The 20,403-nt window shown below is 34.9% G+C and overlaps 1 protein-coding gene across 2 annotated transcripts; it reads left to right on the forward strand.

Moving 5' to 3' along the window:
* Nucleotides 1-20,095, forward strand: LOC128550266 (40S ribosomal protein S16). Of its 2 annotated transcripts, none has more exons than XM_053528945.1 (6): nucleotides 1-38; nucleotides 1,302-1,350; nucleotides 7,005-7,106; nucleotides 16,822-16,918; nucleotides 18,523-18,570; nucleotides 19,909-20,095. In XM_053528945.1, exons 1-6 carry the CDS (start codon nucleotides 16-18, stop codon nucleotides 20,052-20,054), a joined length of 465 nt encoding a protein of 154 aa, XP_053384920.1. In that variant the 5' UTR covers nucleotides 1-15; the 3' UTR covers nucleotides 20,055-20,095. The 2 variants fall into 2 exon arrangements, with proteins under 2 accessions (XP_053384920.1, XP_053384921.1); XM_053528946.1 differs by lacking the exon at nucleotides 1-38 and adding an exon at nucleotides 84-121.
* Nucleotides 20,096-20,403: the final 308 nt, after the last annotated feature.

Below are 20,403 nucleotides of genomic sequence, written 5' to 3' on the forward strand. Positions count from 1 at the left end.
AAGGGATCTCGTTGGATGAAGTCATCGCTAGAGACTTGGTAAAAGTTTTACTTAACGCTTTCACGAAGCACGTGTGCGACCCATTGCACTTCCTTTTTGTTTTCATTTCCGCTGAACACAGGTCTGAATTTTTAAACCTGCTTAAAATTGCTTGAAAAAATTAAACATAATATGATTTAATCTTAGTTATGTTAATTACTTTATTCTTTTATTGAAAGTTTTAATTATGATAATGAGTAAATTTTCTTTTGAACGAATTTTAAGAGGTTAAATCATATTTGTCACATAATTTCGCGAAGTACAAAACTTGGGGGAATAATTTTATTAAGAGGAATTAGGTTCATATTTGTTCTTTGCCTCTGTAGTTAATATTTAGATGTTTATACTAATTCATTAGGCATGTACGGGTTGTCTTACTCTAGCCACTGCCTTTCATCTAGCATGAAATAACGATAATTGAAACATTTTAGTTTAACCTCTGAACCATAAACTAGCAACAACCACAGGAAAGATAACTCTTGCAAACACCTGATTCACAATTTCCAGAAAATGTTACCCCAAATTTTTTTAACTTTTGAAAACATTTTTTAAACCTAGCTTATTGTGTTGCATATAAGGTATTCTAAACAGGCTGGTAAGATCAGGCTTTTGACATAAAACCTAATATTTTTTTAAAATAAATGAACATATTTCTTTCTAACTTGGTCCATTTATTAAGCATTTCATATGATACAAATTAAAATAAAAATACTACTGCCAGTACTGGTGTCAAAATAATCAATTAATCCATACTACTTAACTATGACTACTCCCTAGACAAGGGAGAAAATACCATTAACCGTTTTCCCATTCAAATACGACATTTCATAACGAAATCAATCAACTTTTTAAATTGCATCAACACATTTTCATGTATTAATCTGTTTTTCAGCAGTCTTGCATCGTATTGAACTGTACACAGTGCGAAGCTGTACTCCACTGACATCACACATTAAGCAGTTAATTAAGCTATAAGCAGTCTTTGAAATGAACATTCTTTTATATCTTTAAAAGCTAAAACAATCAAAGGTCAACAAAAATGGCTAAAACACACGACCTATTTATGCATACTCTATAATTATAAACCAGTTAATATAAAGCTGCGATTTTGAAGACAAAATGTAATTTCAGCAGTTTAGATACACTCTGTAAACTTATATATTATATGTAAATTTGCAGACCATCTGTAAATATTACACTTTCTTTAATCTTTGACCTGATAATCGTTGAATTTTATTTAAAGAAACTGTAATAAATTTCAGGATGCCTCAGAAGGGAGCTTCGCAGGCAGTCCAAGTTTTTGGACGTAAAGTAAGTGTCAATTTATATTTAAATTTTTCTGTTAAAAGTTCAATCATAGTGGTGAAGTAGACTAGGAGGGAAAAATTGCGCTGTAACCACTTTTAAAAAAAAGCGGAAAAATTGCATTGTGTTAAAAGCAATATTTTTTATAAATATGTTACACTAAGAAAGAAAATGATTTAAAACACGTTGTCACATGTTTTAAATAGCAGTTTACATTAAAATGTACATCTAGAAAGGAGTTTTGTTGGTTAGGATATGTACAGAGCTCCAGATAAGCTTTTGGTGCAAATGGGTATTTACCCATCACTTTTTGTCTGAATTGGGTATTCGAAATTTGAATTGGGTAAAAATAATATCATTACCAAGCCTTTTCAGAAGTAATTGGGTATTTGCTAAAACCAATTGGGTATTTTACCAATCTCGCACTAACAATAGAGTATTTTTTGCTTACAGTATACATGGTATATATCATTGAACAGGATTGACTAAGTAGCTAAGTACTTTAATGGCGCCCTTCAATGTTTAATACAAAAATGTATTTAAAATTGTAATGAATGTAATTGTTCCATACTGTTGTTTTCTTTTTCACTTTTAATGAAGTCAGAGATCAGTTCATCCACAATATCCCGAACGATATGGTCACCACAATGTGCATTCTCCCAAAAGATATCATCCAGTATTGGTGACACTACATCGTCACAAACAGATAACTCTCATTGTTGAATAGCAAAATATCCCACTAATTAGTTTGTGCTGCAACAACGTTTATTCTTCAACTCTTTTACATTTTATCGGCGTAAAATTGTTTACAAAGTATCCAAATAACACCGAACAGCAGACTGAATGCATGGTCCTGTGATTTTTCTGATAAATTGCAACCTGTTCTGCGGTAACGTATAACCAGTCAGTCAAATCTAGCGTTAAAGTCTCGTACCCGTTCTAGTAATAAGGAAAATGCGATAGGCAAGCTATTGTTTATAAATTGGGTATTAGGAATTTTACTTCCGTTTCATTACGCACACTATGAATTCTATTGGGTTTTCTGCAATTTTAATTGCGTAAATACGCAGCTTATCTGGAGCTCTGTTGGGATATGTAAAAAAAATTGAGGGGAATTTTTTTCAGAAATAGGGGAAAATATCATACTTTTTAGACAGGGAATGGAGCAGAATTTCGGCCCAAAAAACGGCCTTAAAACATCACTGATATATATATATACACAAACCAGGGCCCTCTCTACATTTTGGGGGATTGGGGCCGGGGCCCTTGGAGGGGGGAATTTCGCGTCGTTTTCAAGGGAGGGGGGAATTCATTCTGGAGATATGACATCTGATCATAACCCCTTAAATTAAGGTCAGTTGAGTATTACAGATATCAAACTAATGTGAATATATCTGAAGTATTGTACAGAACATAAACTATTGAAAACAGGCAACTTTTATTTTCTTTTATTAAATCAGTTATGTGACATCCAATCGAGGTTCACATGTCGTCATTATCGGTAGCACTAGCAGTATCCAGGGACATTGTCTCAGCAGCAGCCGGAGCAGGGCTTCCCTTCATCGTATCTACCTGACTGCATGTCTGGCCCTGATGAAACAGCGGTATCCGTGACAGTAGTTTTTTTTTGTTTTTTTGAGAGCATGCTGCTTAAAAAGCAAATCTATTTTTGCGCATTTCGCCCCTGTTGCATCCGTGGTCTTTTTACAGTATGATGTGCATTATGGGACATTTTTTTCAAAGGGAAGTAACTTTGCATACACGCATCCAGGGAACTGAAAAACGCGCGTATTATACGGATCAGTAAAACCAGGGGTTCCACTAAACCTGAAAACCCAAGAGTCCCGGGACCCTTGGGTCCAAATTTTGAAGGGTCCTTTTTCAAAATACAAGAGTCCTGCCCCAACACATCTACAATTGACTATATTTTCTTATAAAGTAATACTAGGTAATTAATAGCTACTACAACCAAGAACATGTTACAGCATAATAACAATTTCTGTTTCAGGTCATATAATCTCATATTGTAAATGAATTTTTATCAAAATTCATTTTAATTTGATGAGGTTTTTCTTCAATATTTTTGTTTGTTAGCAGAAAAGTGCTAAAACACTGTAAAAATGTATCCAAAAACATACTATCCGGATACTGGTACACTTTTGGAATGTCGTCTGAAATGTTGTTTTTGCCAGTTAACTTGGTCCACTAAGGTAAACCAGAGATAGTTCCTCAAATAATGATGCTACTTTTCATTAAAAATTGCATTGAAAGTCAAGTTTTTGTAGTGAATTTTGGAAAAATTGCATATGTCATCGGGTGTAATTAGAATCGTGAACGGACATTCTAAACTTTTTTTTACTTTCCAAATTCATTTAAATTTGTGGATTTTCTCGTTGATATTAAGGTACAATCATTAAACAATGATCTAATTTAAAGTTTGCATGAAGAAATCATGCAGGACACTTTTCACATGCTCGGTAATCAGCTGGTCACTTAATTACGATAATAATTGGCGCCTTTTTTGACAGTATGCAGGCTCAATACGGGTAACGCTTTATCAATTAATGTTAACACTTCATTGATTCTCATTACCTATGTTCACTCGCTGTGACGTAACTTGCTGATAAAGAAAAATCAGCGTGGCATGTCCACAGGATAAAGGGCGGGAATTAAGCAGAAGATCAAAGGCAGGAGGGCATGACCGCGAGTGTTTATTTTGAATACACGTGTTTATCGTGGACATAGTTTTACTGTAGGAAATGACTGATAAGAGGAAGGATTATCAAAGGAAAATGTCTCCGGGTCCCAAGTGACGCACAGGCAATTATCATGCCGGGTCCTTTGAGCGTCTTTTGAAAATCTCCCGGACCCGGGTTCCCGGGTCAAATGGAACCCCTGAACTTTATCAGGCCCATTAAGTTACGAGACGATCCTAAGACTATCGGGTATCGATTTTTTTCTTGATTTTTTTTTTCTTTCGAGGGGGAATTTTTCTACACTTGGGAGGAAAAAAACATACTATTTCAAGGGAGGAAGGGGGCCGAATTTCGGCCCCAAAAATCGGCAAACGAGGGCCCTGCAAACACTTACATATTAGAAAATACTGCAACAAGAAAAGTCTACAAATTGTGTTTTTAAAGAAATAGAATTTCAGTGTGCGACATTAACTTTTTAACACCGTAAGCCAATGGGGCTACGGACTTCCAATTTTTTGTAGCCCGACAGAATTTTTCGTAGCCCCACTAATTTTTCGCTCAAGAATGAACAAGACTTTCATTCTAGTAATATTTAATTTCTTTCAATATACTGCTGTAGGTTGGTGAATATTGATATATTTCAGAAATTTATATGGGTTTTTCAGAATTGATTTCAAAATCTAAAACAGTGTTCACAAAATTGTGCAGAAAGTCAAAGACACAGTCATGAAAAGAGATCTAAACAGCTTTGTAGACATGGTAGACAAGAAATAGCTTGGCAGTAGACTGACCAGGGGTCTCGCTATGCCCATTATTTTTTTGGGAGAAGTCAATTATCCCTCAAACTGATTTAAGGAGAAGTGGGGAGACTTTAGGGAGAAGTTGGAAGACTCCATTAATTTTTATATTTCTACCTCGACGCTGTGAATTGATTCAATGACCACTCATTTTCTTAGTTACATCATTTTACCATACACATTTACAGCATGCCCATTCACGCACTGCAGTACGTGAATCACGTACAAAATATCAAATGCACGCATAAAAATCACTTGTTGGGGGTACATGCACGCAGAGATTCGGAACTCTAGTTCAGCTGCAATATCGCTGTTTATTTCATCGCGCACTTGCCAATTGTTTGGTATGGTCTAAAACGCAGATCCGGTCCACGAACGTTATAATTTCTTTTCCATCACCGAATTCTCGGCGTAATTGTCAGCTGTATAGAGGGGTTTGGTAAATGTTTTAGTCGGACGTCATACGGGTCGTGTGCAAAAAAAGAATGGATACGAAACGCAAAAAGGCATTTTAGCTTTAATAAACCCAGCAAAAGGTTAACAGTATTTTATTTTTCGATATTTAACTGCAATTTTGATACACATTGCATATCTGTAATAGTTTGGCCATTTATTATTGATGGACGAATTTTACCAGTCTTCAGTTGACTGTATGTTATTTCGGACGAATCGTGTTCCGTTCACGAAATTGGGAATACATGAACCTTGCTGAAAAATTATTTATATTTAGTATAATATAGGGAGGGGTGTTTTGATTCAGAATTTCCTATCTTAACTTTGGAAAAACATTTTACATTTTCTAAAATTATCTCATCTGTTATACCCCACCCACGAGAGTTCTGTATGAAGAAAACAACAACAAAAAACAAACAAAAAAACATGTAATATACAAATTTCAGTAGTTAAATAGAAAATTTTCAGATCTGCCATGTAGTGTACCCCCAAATTTTGAAGTGTACCCCTATTTTGCAAAAGCAGGGGGTACATGTACCCTCAACTTTAAAAATGAGTGGGCATGCTGATTTATACCGAGTCAACACTTGTGTGAACAGTTTCTCATTCGAATAAAACAAAGTAAACTGTGTCAAACCTAGAAATACATACTGGTATTCAAATCAATTCATCCATCAAAGTTAGTTTTACGAAGTTAATACTTCACATGTCGTTCTTTTACCATGGATACCAAATAATTGTGTCTATAATTCCAATTAATCGCATATGTAATTGACAATTCTTTAGAAAACGACTCGCACGTGTTGACAATTAAATGCTAAGTATCAAAGACGTAACCGCGGCGCTGATTGGCCTATTACAATTGCCTCTGGTGAAACCGATAATTTGATTTGCTTTCACACTTCTCGCGAAAATCTCACAAGTACCTGAAGTAGGCGGAGCTTAAATTATGCTATCGGCGAGTGTGTATGTGTATTCAACGCACATTATGACATGGTAAAATTGTTAAAAGATTAGCAGGTGCGCATCCAAAAGAAAATTCGGGCGACTTGAATTCGCTTTGAGATTGGATTTGAGCGAAGTTTGAAGCTTCAAAGCAACTATTTTGCTCCCACGTTTGCATTGATCTTTTTGGTAAATTTATTCCTCAGAATTTTTCATAGCCCAACGGGCTACGGTCTGCCGATTTTCTGTCGCCCGAGCCGAATTTTCGTAGCCATTGGCGATCGGGCTACCGTTAATGTCGCACACTGGAATTTCAGCAGGTATATAAGTTTTAATTCATTCTCGTACTTTGGTGTTATGAGAAATGAAACCAAATCTTCAGTCCTGTTTGGCAAAATATAACCTGTACTGTGTTGGTACACCATAAAAACATCAAAAATAGTTAACATAGTGATGATACATATTAAAGTAAGAATAAATTGTTTTAATCATACATTTTGCATCAAGTCTGCTTTTATGTTACTTTACAGCATAATTTATATGAACTACCAGTTACATCGGGGTTGGCTTGTTTTTCCCAGGGGCGAGAAATATTCCTGAAATTACAAGTGTAATTATTACATAAATGTTTGGTAGGCTTTTACATTCTAGATTTGGAGAATAGGTAACCATATACATTATTTGTTGATACCCATGGCATCTCCCTGCTACAATTTCCACAAAGGAAATATAACAGGAAGTAATTTGATCTTTTTTTAAATTTTTGCAGAAAACAGCAACAGCAGTTGCTCACTGTAAGAGAGGTAGTGGACTGGTGAAGATAAATGGAAGGCCAATAGAACAGATGGAGCCAGAGATCCTCCGATACAAGGTACAGTGGAACAATAAAGACAAAACATACTGCCATCACGTTACATAGACTGACTCACTATATTCAGCCATCAGTCACTTGAAACTGCTCAGACTAAAAAAAATATTAAAATATGCATTATCTGTCTAGTCAAAAGTGATCACACTTGGATAACTTTATGCACAGTACACAATGATGAAACTGTTTTAACCAGTTCTGCTTATGAAGATGCTGATTAAAACTTCCACAGCGCTCTGATGTGTGCATCACTTTGTTTTCATATATAGATATAATATGTCTTACGTCTGTAGATCTTTTCTCAAGGTATTGTTCCTTTTACATCAAACACAGTGGTGGTCGTGTGATAGATATATAAATATGCCAGTATTGTGCTTTTAAACATCACACAATGATGAAACTGTTTTATCCAGTTCTGCTTATGAGAAGTTGCTGATTAAAACTTCCACAGCGCTCTGATGTGTGCTGTAGTTTCTTCTTGTGGGGGTTCAGAATGTTCTACATTCTATTGATCGATGTGGCAATATCATTTCTCAGCATCAGTTTTGATAACAGTTATTTAGGCTTAAAATACAGTGTTTTTAGGTAATCTGGCATGTAGTCCCCGTTGGGTAAGAAGACAAGTTTTAATTTTCTGCTTGAACATAAATGGCATTAATGTTGACTGATGTTTTCCTGATCACCATTGATGAAATTATTCCTAAAACATTGATGAACAGTGATTGTCTTTGTTACACACACTGAGGTGATCTTTGTTTTGATGGAGACAAAATTGCGATTCTGCTTCTTGAAAGTCACTTGACATGATTTCGATATTTCTGTCTAAATAAAACAACATTGGACTGATATCGGAGAACTATGTGACTGAAGAAATAGCATGATCAGTTTTCACAATATTACATGTACTTTCTTCTAATTACTCTCTTGATATTTTACATCATTTCAAAAGGTACAAGAAGAGTCACACAATGATGATACTGTTTTAACCAGTTCTGCTTATGAGAAGTTGCTGATTAAAACTTCCACAGCGCTCTGATGTGTTGACACAGTTTTGATATAAACCATAATTATGTACTAATGTGAAACCTTATTCAGTTAAAGTTGTTTTTACCCAATTCTCCAATACAGAATGTATGTTTGATAAAAAATCCTCCAATTTTTTTTTTCATAATCCGAATAGAACTCTTAGTACATCTACATAATAATGTAAACCATACCTATTATAAAACATAAAATAGTATGCCTAAAGTCATTTTCTTTTCAAGTGTAACATATTTATGAAAATATTTTTAAGTACGATGTGATTTTCCCTTTATTTAGTCATTTTTGCTCTATTCTCCCCTCCTAATAGGCCCTGCCACCATTCATCCAAAACAGAAAGAAATACTAATTTAGAAGTAACGATGTAGAAAAGTGGGGAGAAATAATTGTTAATCAATGATCACTTGTGATGAAAATGTAAAATTAACCGACTTCTATGGCAATGAATGTTAGTGATTACTTTACACACTCTCTGAAGTGATCTTTCTTAGTATTGAAGTAATAGAAAATAAATGAAAGTTTTTACATGATTAAATTTTATACAAAAAGGTGATTTTGGACATACGGTTGTTTGTTCCACACAAGATTAACGTCGGTAGTAATCATTATTAAAGTCTTGTCAATGTATATAGATACCCATCAAATATCCTTATACTGTGAAATCATTTTTATTCGCGTAGGACGAATTTTCACGTATTTCGCACTAGGACCGATGCGCGAATTTAAGACCGCGCTATTATTATTTTTTTATTATATTTTCCCTTTCTAAAATTGAAAATGCGCGAATTTAAGCCTGCGCGAAACAGTCCTTCACGCTTGCGCGAAATTTCATGCCAGCGAATTTAAATGATCTCACAGTATTCATTTGATATATATGCCAGAAATTTGTTTTTCAGAACAAAATATATATGGTTTAAAGTTTTGTGATCACCAGTGATGAAACTTTTCCAAGATATCAATGATTCAATGTGATTGTCTTTGTTACACACACTGAGGTGATCATTATACAATTTGTAGGCTATAACTAGAGCATTCCCCACAAATTTGAGCTTTACCAGGTAGTTGCATAACTTTTTGAATGTAATGTGACGGTTAATTTGCAAACTTGTCCTTTTCGAGACATACTTTTAATTTTAGCAGAAATTAGCTTAGAACTCTAGAGTTACACAATGATGAAACTGTTTTATCCAGTTCTGCTTATGAGAAGTTGCTGATTAAAACTTCCACAGCGCTCTGATGTGTTGACACTTAAGGTATATGTTATGTACAGTGCTTTCAAAGAAAGAGAAAACAGTTGTAGACGAGTATGAACCAGTCGTTTTACCGTCGACTAGTGAAAACCTTAACAGTATTTAACCATCCAATGATGGGATTCAAAACTGGTGATGGTATTCTCAGTAAAACTTTGAAGAATATTTTGTATTCAGTAGTGATATTTGTACTGTTTTGATAACATGTTTTAAGAAATTGTCATACAATGATGAAACTGTTTTATCCAGTTCTGCTTATGAGAAGTTGCTGATTAAAACTTCCACAGCGCTCTGATGTGGACATCACAAATGTTTTCGTATAAATATAATCCTGTAGATATTTTCTCAAGGTATTCTTTTTAGAGAATATTTAGGTTGCTTACATAAAACGCAGTGGGGTCGGTGTGACAGAATGATGAATCAAGTCAAATGCAATGTATGAATATGTCAGTATCATGGCTTAAAATGTCACACAATGATGAAACTGTTTTATCCAGTTCTGCTTATGAGAAGTTGCTGATTAAAACTTCCACAGCGCTCTGATGTGTTGATATATATTTCTGATGACAATGTTGATAATTCTTTCTAGTCAAAACTGCTGATTGGAAGAATTAGTAACTAAACATGATCACTTGTGATGAAAATGTAAAATTAACCGACTTCTATGGCAATGAATGTCAGTGATTACTTTACACACTCTCTGAAGTGATCATTTATTTGGTGGAAATTAGTAAATGCTAGAAAGCATCTCCGATTGTAAGGCCTGTTGTAAACTGTTACCAACTTCTTGTAACAGAAAATTAAAGGTTATTTTCTGATACATGACAGCAAACAATTTTGTGCCCCTCAAAATTAGGGGGTGGGGGCACTTGGATTTACCCTTGTCTATCCATCCAGAGGTCAGTCTGAATTTGTGTGGTGCATACCTCAAGAAGTATATTACCTTAGAGTCATGAAACAGAATTGTTTTTCAGCATGTGAAGTTGTGCACCTTGGATTTGTTTGGGATTTTGTTCAGTAAGATTTGAGTTACAGCCCTTGGCAATCAAAATACATGTTGTATGCATTAAGGGCCTAAAGTTTGTGTCACCTGTATCTCTAGAAGTATTTGGATTAGAGTAATTAAACTTAGGATTGTCATTCAGCATGTGAAGTTGTGCACATCTGGTTTTGTTTGGGATTTCAGTTGGCCAGACCTGAGTTATGGCCCTTGTGTTAGTCAAAAACTATGCATAAAGGGTCCAAAAATTTGTGTCACACATCTACAAAAGTGTTTGACCTGGAGTCATACAACTCATAGGAATGTAGTTCGGCATGTGAAGTTGAGCACTGAGTTTATTTGAGATTTATCACCCACCCCTCTCCCACTGTCACAAATTGTTCAGTTCCATCTGGTGTTTCTTAATTTGTAGCATCTATACCCCCCTACCCCAACAAGTCACACCTCAAACCCAAGGTAATATGAAAGTTAACTTAGTTTTGCATTGTCCACAAATAACGTATGACCAAACAGTGACAGGATGTGGATGTACCAGTGTCCTATGGACACACATGATGGCCATCTGCACCATGTGGGTCTGGGACGATCTATGTAAGAAAAGAATTGGAACCACTGCCTTACCCTTGCATGATCGTAAGAGGCGACTAATAGGGTCATAACACTTGGTTTTGCTGTAACTCTGTGATTCCAGCAGGTATGCAAATTTTGATTCCATACCTCATGTTTTTATTTGGATGTAAATGAGATGTGGAACCAAAATTTGTAGTCCTGATTGGCCCCATTTAACCTATACTGTGTTGGTGCGCCGTAAAACCCAAATAAATAAAGATGGCCATCTAGAGCAAACTTTGGTCTGTGATTATGCTATAAAATTGTATCCTGAACATTTCACAGTTTAGAGCATCAAGTGAAAAATGCTGATCACCAATGATGAAAATTCTCCTGAATATCAATGATACAAAGTGATTGTCTTTGTTACACACACTGAGGTGATCTTCAAATTAATATACAGTTTCTAAATAAATACATTTAATTGATTTATTTATTAATATTTTCGAAAACAATACCAAACTTGGTGATCGTTTTACAATATCAGAAGTCCGCGGAATCGGTTTCATTTATAGAAATTGGCCGTATTTGAAATAAATTTTGATGTAATTTATAATAAAATCAAGAAATAACATACGATTGATGCATAAGATCATGTTGAAGGAGGTTGGTTTAAGTCACTTGATAAAATTAATTAATTATCGGCTTTTTACATGCCGATTGATAATACCGATTGGAAATTTTCAAAATTGCTGCGGCTTACAATATTGATAAAGTACAATGGGATATTAACGCTACGATTGGTTGAAATTTGACAGGCAAGTAGGCGGAGTTAATCATGGATTTATCGAAAATTTACATCTGTTGTATTATGCTGTGTGTGCATCAAGTTTACAACTTCAAGTAAACAGATTACAACAGTCTGAAAAACTCAGCGATTCGGATTTTGCCCGAAGGCGATAATTAGGCGAAGTGGCCAACTTTACAGCGATGATCTTGATGTCATTGAAAAACAAGTCTCGGCCCGATCTTTGCTTTGTTGTCGCCAGAAACTTCTGCCAGTTGATCCAAATTAGCGCCAGATTATGTAAAACTGCGCATTTGGCATCATTGGGGTCCGACAGCGCGCCCCCAGGGAACACGATGATGAAACTGTTTTATCCAGTTCTGCTTATGAGAAGTTGCTGATTAAAACTTCCACAGCGCTCTGATGTGTTTGACTAGGAAATGGATGTCAGTTGGTCATGATTTAACATTACTAATTATGGTTAAAATGAAATTTTGACATGTCAAAAGATGATGAAACTGTTTTATCCAGTTCTGCTTATGAGAAGTTGCTGATTAAAACTTCCACAGCGCTCTGATGGGTTTGACTAGGAAATGTATGTTTTATTGGCATAACAGATGAACTTGATTTTACATTATTTATTATGGTGAAAGTGACACTGACTTTTATGGCACACAGTACTTTCTAAGGGTCAAACAATGATGAAACTGTTTTATCCAGTTCTGCTTATGAGAAGTTGCTGATTAAAACTTCCACAGCGCTCTGATGTGTTGACATATTTCTGTAATATCTTCAGTGACCTTTTGTGTTGGGGGCGGGGGTTACAGCGGAATACAGGCCATTCCCCATGCCAAAAACAGCTATATTTTCCCCCTGAAATTGTTACATTATCCCTTGAAGAAGGTTCTATTTTCCTGTCGGAAGAAAATGTTCCATAATATGCATAGTGAATAATTTTAACGATTTTTCAACCCCAGTTACCCCCATGTTGCTTCAAATTCACAACTCTCACAGCTGTTATGGACTGATAATTATGTTGCATTAATTACGTTTACTTTTAATGAGGTGCCGAATTCATAAGGACAGTGGCATCAGTTCTTGCAAATATGTACTTTGCCTGTTATCATGAAAATCAAATGATTTGGATTTTTCCCTTCAGAAAGCCACAGGTTGTTTTGAAAATTAAAAAAAACAATCACGCATCTTGTTGAGTAATGCACTGAAGAACAAATATTTGTACATGACTGTATAATAAGTCTTCCCTGATTTGTTGGCACAATCTACAGATCAGAGCATCAAGTGCAATTTCCTGATCACCAATGATGAAAATTCTCCTGAATATCAATGATACATGGTGATTGTCTTTGTTACACACACTGAGGTGATCTTCAGATTAAAATACACAAGACATGAAGTGACAGTCAGTGCCAGAAAATTTCAGTGTATCTAAAGCACAAAAATTATACAGTTGATCTTTTCAAGGTTTAAGTTGTTTAACTTTAAACCAGCTGTAAAGACAAGATGCCCTATGAGGTTTGTCTTAGGAACATGATGATGAAACTGTTTTATCCAGTTCTGCTTATGAGAAGTTGCTGATTAAAACTTCCACAGCGCTCTGATGTGTTTGAATAGAAAATGCATGTTTGATTAATATATTATTTGATCATGATTTAACATTACTAGTTATGGGTAAAATGAAACTTTGACATTTGTCAAATAATGATAAAACTGTTTTATCCAGTTCTGCTTATGAGAAGTTGCTGATTAAAACTTCCACAGCGCTCTGATGTGTTTGACATATTTCTGATGCAGTGTACTGGAAATATCTTGTTATTAAGTACAGCAATGAAGAATAAATTATTCGCGTTGAACAATGGCAGGTATTTCTTTTCCATTTAAGTCAGGAGATTTCTCAATACTTCTCTTCCAGCCTCAGATCATTCTAAATGACGGCATATTCTGTTCTCCCTGGTTTGTTGGTCCGTTCTACAGTTGTGCATACATAGATTTCATGATCACTGATGATGAAAATGCAATATTAACCGACTTCTATGGCAATGAGTTTCAGTGATTATTTTACACAATCTGAAATGATCTCTCTTTGAAGATTTTCTCAGTACAGTTCCATCCTACTTTGACATCAGCTGCTTGGTTTACTGAAGAATTAATATTGTTAAATTATAAAATTTTGTCATTCAGTATTTGCAAATAAAATCTTTCTCGGCACACTGGACCAAGTTGCTAAAGAAATCCAGGGGATTAGCTCTCAACTGGGTCACAAATTGAAAATATTCTAACTTTTCAATAAAAGCACAGACTGGTATTATCTAGTGGCAGAGTGCAATTTTTACCTGACTCAACAACATAGCCTTTAGGTTTTGTAAAACAAAATCATCCAATTTAAGTAGTGGATGGCTTATGTTGCTTGGTCCAGATGTGTAAATATTTAGGGTGACAGGTCATGACTTTTTGATTGTGTTGATGAAGCTGTGGAAATAATAAAAAAATTACGCTATAAAAGTACAATGAATGGCCATGATAATAAAATATAATATTAACAGTATTTTTTTTTTCTCCGAAACTTTTGTCAAGGCTCGTGAAAATATTTGCCTTTTTGAAACATGGCTGGTTTTATTACAGAATATATAGTCACATGATGATGAAACTGTTTTAACCAGTTCTGCTTATGAGAAGTTGCTGATTAAAACTTCCACAGCGCTCTGATGTGTTTGAATAGAAAATGCATGTTTTATTAATACATTATTTGATCATGATTTAACATTACTAGTTATGGGTAAAATGAAACCTTGACATTTGTCAAATAATGATGAAACTGTTTTATCCAGTTCTGCTTATGAGAAGTTGCTGATTAAAACTTCCACAGCGCTCTGATGTTTTGACATATTTCTGATGCAGTGTACTGGAAATATCTTGTTATTAAGTACAGCAATGAAGAATAAATTATTCGCCGTTGAACAATGGCAGGTATTTCTTTTCCAGTTAAGTCAGGAGATTTCTCAATACTTCTCTTCCAGCCTCAGATCATTCTAAATGACGGACATATTCTGTCCTCTCTGGTTTGTTGGTCCGTTCTACAGTTGTGCATACATAGATTTCATGATCACTGATGATGAAAATGCAATATTAAATAAGTTCTATGGCAATGACTTTCAGTGATTATTTTACACTATCTGAATTGATCTCTCTTTGAAGATTTTCTCAGTACAGTTCCATCTTACTTTGACATCAGCTGCTTGGTTTACTGAAGGATTAATATTGTTAAATTATAAAATTTTGTCATTCAGTATTTGCAAATAAAATCTTTCTCGGCACACTGGACCAAGTTGCTAAAGAAATCCAGGGGATTAGCTCTCAACTGGGTCACAAATTGAAAATATTCTAACTTTTCAATAAAAGCACAGACTGGTATTATCTAGTGGCAGAGTGCAATTTTTACCTGACTCAACAACATAGCCTTTAGGTTTTGTAAAACAAAATCATCCAATTTAAGTAGTGGATGGCTTATGTTGCTTGGTCCAGATGTGTAAATATTTAGGGTGACAGGTCATGACTTTTTGATTGTGTTGATGAAGCTGTGGAAATGTAATAAAAAAAATTACGCTATAAAAGTACAATGAATGACCATGATAATAAAATATAATATTAACAGTATTTTTTTTTTCTCCGAAACTTTTGTCAAGGCTCGTGAAAATATTTGCCTTTTTGAAACATGGCTGGTTTTATTACAGGATATATAGTCACATGATGATGAAACTGTTTTAACCAGTTCTGCTTATGAGAAGTTGCTGATTAGAACTTCCACAGCGCTCTGATGTGTTGACTTTAAAAAATTCCTAAATTAAATCCTATTTATTCATTTATTGCAGCATTGAATAGGTATGGTAGGTCATGAATGGTATGGTTACTTGCAAATTCTTATTTACCTTTGAAATACATCACATAATGATGAAACTGTTTTATCCAGTTCTGCTTATGAGAAGTGCTGATTAAAACTTCCACAGCGCTCTGATGTGTTGACTTTAAAGAACTTCTGAATTAAATCCTATTTATTTATTGTAGCATTGAATAGAATTAAATAGGTATGATGGGTCATGAATGGTATGGTTACTTGCAAATTATTGTTTACCTTTGAATACATCACATGATGATGAAACTGTTTTATCCAGTTCTGCTTATGAGAAGTTGCTGATTAAAACTTCCACAGCGCTCTGAGTGTGAATTTTGACTTCTTGTGATGAATTGTTTAAATACTTACGGTGTAATGGGTTGTTTGTAGTAAATCGTAATCAGGTATTACAATAGGTTGAACTTAAAATACTAATTTGCAAGGGTCAAACAATATAGATGAGTATTATAAGTATCTTACATGCCTGTCTGTGTAAGACAGGGTTTTCCCATACCCGAGGGACAGCTTGGAATGGAAAATCGAGGGCTAGCAAGGTTTTTATCAATGCTGTCCAAAGGGTTGGAGAAACACTTGCTTTACACAAGCAGATAAGTTAGATCATTTTTCCTACCTACAGTTAATATTATTATTGCAACAAAAACAAAGTTATTGTAAATTAAAAATTGCCTGTTTACTATGATATTATATATATGCACATGTAGGTTATATTTTTGCTAGGAAAAAGGTAAGGCAATCTCCTGCCCAGATAATGTCTTTTCCTGCTAGGTAGGCAAGAATTTTCAGATGAAAGAAATGATTTCTTTGATGATATCATGTGCTGAGGATAAAAAAACATAAAACATTAAATTGGTCACTAGTGATGATAGTGAATGCTAACCGACTTCTATGGCAATGATTTAACAATGATTATGATTACACACTCGCTGAAGTGACCTAACATTTTCCTCGTGAATGAAGAGTCGGTATAGGCTCCCTTACTTCATAGTTGTACCTTTAATACAAAATGTTTTTCAGTATTTCAGACAAAACCAATGACTGTTCTATTCTGTTTCTTGAACACTGGTGTAAAGAATGCAAGCTTATACTGTTTATCTTTTACAGGGCCAATTAGCTTGTAAGTAAATTTGAAATTTTAATTAAAACTATGTACTGTATATTTTCAGCTTCAAGAACCATTCCTTTTGCTGGGAAAAGAGAAGTTTGCTGGAGTTGATATACGTGTACGAGTCAGGGGTGGTGGTCATGTTGCGCAAATCTATGGTAAGTTGATACGTTTTGAAGAATTTTTGTGTTGTATAACATAAATACAGGTAGATATTACTGCCAGTTTCAGTTTTGGTTCCTTTTCTAAGTACCGGTATGTCTAGGTTACACTGACTGTACAAACAGTTTTAGAAATGCATTCACGTACAATCCACTAATTTTCCTGGCACAATGCTCGTGTAATTTTGAGGACAGAGGGTCCAAGGTGAAGGTCATGGTGACTACACAAACTATTTCTATCAATGAGAATTACTTGACCTACGACCCTTAAATTTGGCAGGCACATTGCTCTTCGTTAGCGAATGACCCTAGATTTTGAGGTCAGCTCTGCCCAGCAGTGCTATTTGTTCAAGCTGCAACATGCACACACATGATGAACCATTGTGTCTTGATAGGAACTGCCGTCATAGTTTATGATGCTGATACAATTACTCTGATGTGTGGAAGTCTTTATGTTAACAGTTTGTACAAAAATTTGTGCTGTGTCACTATCTGGATGTTAAACTTTTTTATTGAAAAAGTTTATTCATTGTTGGTTGAAAGACCATCTGGTATCTGACAGTAAATGGAGATTGCTTAGGACTACAATGTTCAAACTTCTTTTTGGCTTACTGTTGTCATACTTATTGTATAGTATTGTTTGGCTTAACGTCACACAGACACAGTTGTAGGTCATATTGCACTTTACACCTTTTGATGGTGGAGGAAGACACCAAATGCTCCTTAAGCTGTGATTTCATCACGGGCAAGCACTCGTGTAGAACAATTGACCTTCCATAAGGATGGATTCTTTGCATGAACCAAATTGTGAACCCAAGCAGGGTTTTGATCCCAGCGCACTGACGACAAATGATTTGAAGATTACAAATTTAACCACTCAGCCACCAAGGCCCCTCCCAACTTCATGTGGTCAGCAGATGACTCAAATTGTTTGGATGTTAATATTTAAAAAGTCAAAATCATAATGATCTGGTGACTGTGGCATCTGATTAATTATACTGTATGATATTGTAAAGCTTGTCCTCTTTCATTATGGTTGTAGAGGTGTGATTTTTCTACAAGTGAAATCAGAGTGTCTGTAATAATGTTAATTACCCTGCTAAATTTCTGTAATGAACTTGTCCTTATTTCAGTTTGGACAGTACCATTAAATGTTGAAAGGGATGCTTACCAAAAAGATACTGACTGAATGGTGAAAAGTGCAGATCTTGATCAGACTGCACAGAAGTGCAGACTGATCATGATCTACACTGGTCGCAAAGGCAGAATCAATTGTGTCCAGCTTGGTAAGGGTTAATAATTTCCCAGGTTTGTTTTGGAAGTGTTAATCTGGCAAAAATATTAATGGTGACAAATTGCAGTCTTTTGCTTAAAATGTTAGTAACATGTATGCAAGTAACATGCACACACATGATGAACCATTGTGTCTTGATAGGAACTGCCGTCATAGTTTATGATGCTGATACATTTACTCTGATGTGTGCATAACTTTGTTACACTGTAGTTTTGAAATCTTAATGCATGGGTTATACATGTTAAAATAAAATGTGAAAAATATTGGAAAGATTTAAATATTAATTAACTTCTACTTCTAATTACAGCTATCAGACAGGCCATCTCCAAGTCTTTGGTTGCCTACTACCAGAAATGTAAGTAAATTTAATCATGATTGAAGCTTACAGATCAGAGTGGTTTATTATAAGCCAGATGCTGGGTGATTCCCATAGCTTGTATATCATAAAGATACTGCCGAAATTTTTTTAAGTAAAATTGAAAACTACTAGCTGGCTGGTTTTAAACCATCTTTTTCAAATTTTACTGCTGAGTGATCACTGTGAATTAATATAAGCTTACTTTTAACACACACTACATACATACATTCAGAGGAAAAAGTTGTTTGTATCAAGAGGGTGCTTGAAACATCATGATAAACTGGTGATAACTTGTTTCATTGACCTGCTGTGTGCATCTCCATTCTTGTCGTAATTTCTGATAGAGGTGGTTTAGTGTACGAGTCTGGAATTCAGTCTGTGTGCAAAGCATTGGTTTTGATAGTTTGTCCAAATCTGTAGAAAGGATAAGATGCACATTATATTTAAGATAAACACAAATGATGATACTGATTTAAAAAAAGTTGCACAATAACTTTCTGTCAGAATCGCACTGATGTGTTACTTGTATCCAAACTAGTTTGCAGTGAATGGTCAGATTTTAAGGCAGTAAACAATGTTTATTCTTAAGAAGTGAAGCACTTTAATTTTTCAAGTAGTTACAATGTGTAAAATTTGTCTTCTTTTTAAATTATAATCTGTTGATCAGTAAAATGGCTGCGTACTATGAAAAGGAATTCTTAGGTAAATCTGTAAAAAGATTTTGTTACATTCTGATAACATTTGGGAAAATACCTGTGATGGAAAGGCATATGTTTGGTTTCTGGTGTTCCGGGTCATTATTACAGATACGATCTGCTAAAATCAGTATAAGTATAGCAGCTTTTGAAAGTTAGAGGTCTATGGTAAGAACCTTGGGTAAATTTTATGTAAATATAGGATATAGAGTTTTGTAGGTGTTTGTATATTGTAACACAATGATGATGCTATTTATAAGAAGTTGCAGAATAACTTTTGTCAGAATCGCTCTGAAGTGTTACTTAAGTCTTATAGACTAGGGGATGGGGATTTGGAGCAGTAATTCGGTTTTGTGCTATTTTAAAAATGAATGCAACAGGTATGAAAGTACAAATTTTGTCATCTTCCTCTAACTACCACTAGTTATCTACATTTGTAAATAATAGCTCATGGTCAAGTGGTTAGGTGTATGAGCTTATGTCCCAGCTAGATGTACATTGACATAGACTTGTATGTGTCCATAACGGGTAGGTAAATTTGTGATTTGTACAGTATTTTAGAGAAATCTTGGGCTCCATTAAAAGTAGGCAGTAGATCATAATAAAGGTGTTGAAAGAAGTACATTTCGATATATTTCAGATGTTGACGAGGCCTCAAAGAAAGAAATCAAGGACCTGTTGATTGCTTATGACAAGAGTCTGCTGGTTGCCGATCCCAGACGGTGCGAGCCCAAGAAATTTGGAGGACCCGGTCCAAGAGCCAGATACCAGAAGTCATACCGTTAATCTCTGTACAGTATCATGCAATAAAAAAAAAGATTCGGAAATGGTTTTGTCATTTTTAGCTTCCCTATATGAAGTATATGGAGAATTATCCTACACAACCCAGGCGTCAGTTTTGGTGTCCATGTACCTTGCTTTAAAAGAAATAAAACCTGTATAAAAAAGATGCATGGAAGCAACGAATGCAACAAAACAACATAATAGCAGACTCGGTTCTGCTCATGAGAGGTAATTAATAGTTTTTCGATCATGAACTTGAGTTCACATTTTTATTGAGCAACTGGCGTGCCATAACGGTTTATATATGTTTTCAGTGTAGCAATAATAAACATTGAGGGACATAATATCAGAT

Source organism: Mercenaria mercenaria, chromosome 17, assembly GCF_021730395.1.
Source record: "Mercenaria mercenaria strain notata chromosome 17, MADL_Memer_1, whole genome shotgun sequence".
Classification (NCBI taxonomy): Eukaryota; Metazoa; Mollusca; class Bivalvia; order Venerida; family Veneridae; genus Mercenaria; species Mercenaria mercenaria.